The sequence below is a fragment of the Anarrhichthys ocellatus genome, unplaced genomic scaffold (assembly GCF_004355925.1).
Source record: "Anarrhichthys ocellatus isolate YVR2014 unplaced genomic scaffold, GSC_Weel_1.0 scaffold3180, whole genome shotgun sequence".
NCBI lineage: Eukaryota > Metazoa > Chordata > Actinopteri > Perciformes > Anarhichadidae > Anarrhichthys > Anarrhichthys ocellatus.
Genome location: NW_022283154.1, coordinates 1 through 1,984, shown reverse-complemented (window position 1 = coordinate 1,984; position 1,984 = coordinate 1). Strand labels below are relative to the sequence as shown.

Below are 1,984 nucleotides of genomic sequence, written 5' to 3'. Positions count from 1 at the left end.
ACACACACACACACACACACACACACACACACACACACACACACACAGGATTAACAGTGTGAACTGTTTTGGGCTCAGTCTACGAGCTGACGGGCTCTCTACTCTCACCGTTGGATTTGAGGAGCTTGTCGACGTCGGCCAGCAGCTGCAGCAGCCGGTGGAGGTCGTACTGGGAGGAGCAGCGCTGCAGCATCGTGAGGAGCAGCACGGAGGCCTGGCTCTCCACCCACTGCAGGGGGAGTCCACCGGGGGGCGCCGGGCCTCCGTTTCTCAGCTGTATCGGTAAAGTAGAAGAGAAAAGAAGGAGAGCGTTTGCTTATCGATCGTCGTTCTGGTCAGGTTTACCAACTACACAAAGTGTGACACCACCAAGAAAGGAGTTTTAAAAACCTGCTGAGCACTGCGCAACATGTGTCATGGCTCTGTTGTGTGTATATCAACAGATATGAACGTCTGTTATTGGTGTGATGCCTTACAGTGATCAGCGTCCTCTGGAAGTCTAGCAGCTTGGCTTTGGCCTCAGAGAAGTTCCTGTAGTCACAACACAACTCAAACATCCTCAGCACCAACACCAGAGGACAGTCCTGAGACACACAGAAGCATCTGTTAGTGATCTGTTTGTTGAAGTCAGTCAAGAAAAGTCATTTTGATTTCTTTTGACTCTCTGATCTCATAACTCTTTTCATCTCGTCTCAGGTTTTTTACCCGCTGGAAGAGCTCGAAGCCTCGTAGGAGGGGCCTGACGTGGCCCCGCCCCAGCAGCGTCCTCCAGATGATTGACAGGTCGTGTAGTGTCCACTCGTGGTGCTCGGGGGCTTCGGCCAGGTGGGCGGCGGCTTCTCCAGCTGTGACGTCATCGACGGAGGTCAACAACCACACACAGAGGCACGGCAGTAGCTCCGCCCCCTGTCGGAGCGTGACGGGGTTAATGAGTGATTAGCATCTCTAATGATCACATTTATGATCATGTGACCAAGCAGAATGTTAAAAACTCTGAATGTGTAACTCTATTGTCCAGGGATCGCTGTGTGTATTTCGTCCCGTTACCTGTTGACAAGCGGCCATTACAGCCAGCGTTGGGCAGCGTTGCACCAGCGCCTCCTGCAGCAGGTACCTGCAGGGCGCCGCCTCCTCCTGGCTCTGCAGGAGGGCCTGGAACAGCTCCCTGGGGCGCTCCGGGCTCCCGGGGTGCTCCGGGCTCCCGGGGGCCTCCTCTGCGTTCAGGGACACGGGCTGCTCCTCAGAGCCACGGGGCCACCTCCTCTGGCTGCACACCTGCAGGTCCTGAAACGCCAGACTCAGGTGGGCCTGCAGGGTGGGGCCAAACTGAGCTGTCAGTGACTTCACCTGGTGGAGGAACAAAATATGGTCAGAGGAAGGAGCTCGACACGAAAAGAGAAATAACACAACAGTAGAAATAACATCCAAAACATGCAACGACTGAGGTGTGCGTTCACCTGCTGGGGCGGGAAGCTGTGCAGCTGGACAAAACACAGGAAGTGGATGAACTGTCCGTCATCGGTGCAGTGGGCGGGGTAAACAGAGCTGAGCTTCAGACTGTGGAGCTGACAGAACTGAACAGGCAACGCCCACTCCTGAGCCGCCTCGTAGGACGACCTGCAGGAACACACACACACACACACACACACACACACACACACACACACACACACTATGCGTAACCTTCTATGTGCGACCCTCACAACAATCAACACTGTGAGAAGTCTGGAACGTAGAGACGCATGTTTACCTGCTGATGCCCTTCTGCTCCAGGCTGTCTGTCACTGCAGCTTCCAGGTAGCCAATCAGCTCGTCTGCTGCTCCAGGCTCCGCCTCCGCCAGCTTTACGCCTTTAGACGCTGAAAAGACACAAATCAGTGTGTTTACCAGTGTGTAGATGTTGTGTTGTGTGTAGTTACTGTGTGTGTGTGTATCCAGAGTGTGTAGCTGCTGTGTGTTGTGTGTAGTTGCTGTGTGTGTGTGT

At 54.4% G+C, this 1,984-nt stretch overlaps 1 protein-coding gene across 1 annotated transcript in view; it reads right to left on the bottom strand.

Annotated features, from left to right (window-relative positions):
- LOC116378800 (spatacsin-like) overlaps positions 1-1,954 on the bottom strand; it is a gene marked incomplete at both ends in the record, with an annotated part of 5,349 nt that extends 3,395 nt beyond the window's left edge. The window contains 7 exons of the mRNA XM_031840710.1: positions 109-274; positions 477-584; positions 706-906; positions 1,048-1,347; positions 1,458-1,617; positions 1,751-1,859; positions 1,935-1,954. Of these exons, the coding sequence (XP_031696570.1) occupies positions 109-274; positions 477-584; positions 706-906; positions 1,048-1,347; positions 1,458-1,617; positions 1,751-1,859; positions 1,935-1,954 (1,064 nt within the window). The remainder of the gene's footprint in view (positions 1-108; positions 275-476; positions 585-705; positions 907-1,047; positions 1,348-1,457; positions 1,618-1,750; positions 1,860-1,934) is intronic.
- Between the last annotated feature and the right edge of the window lie 30 nt (positions 1,955-1,984).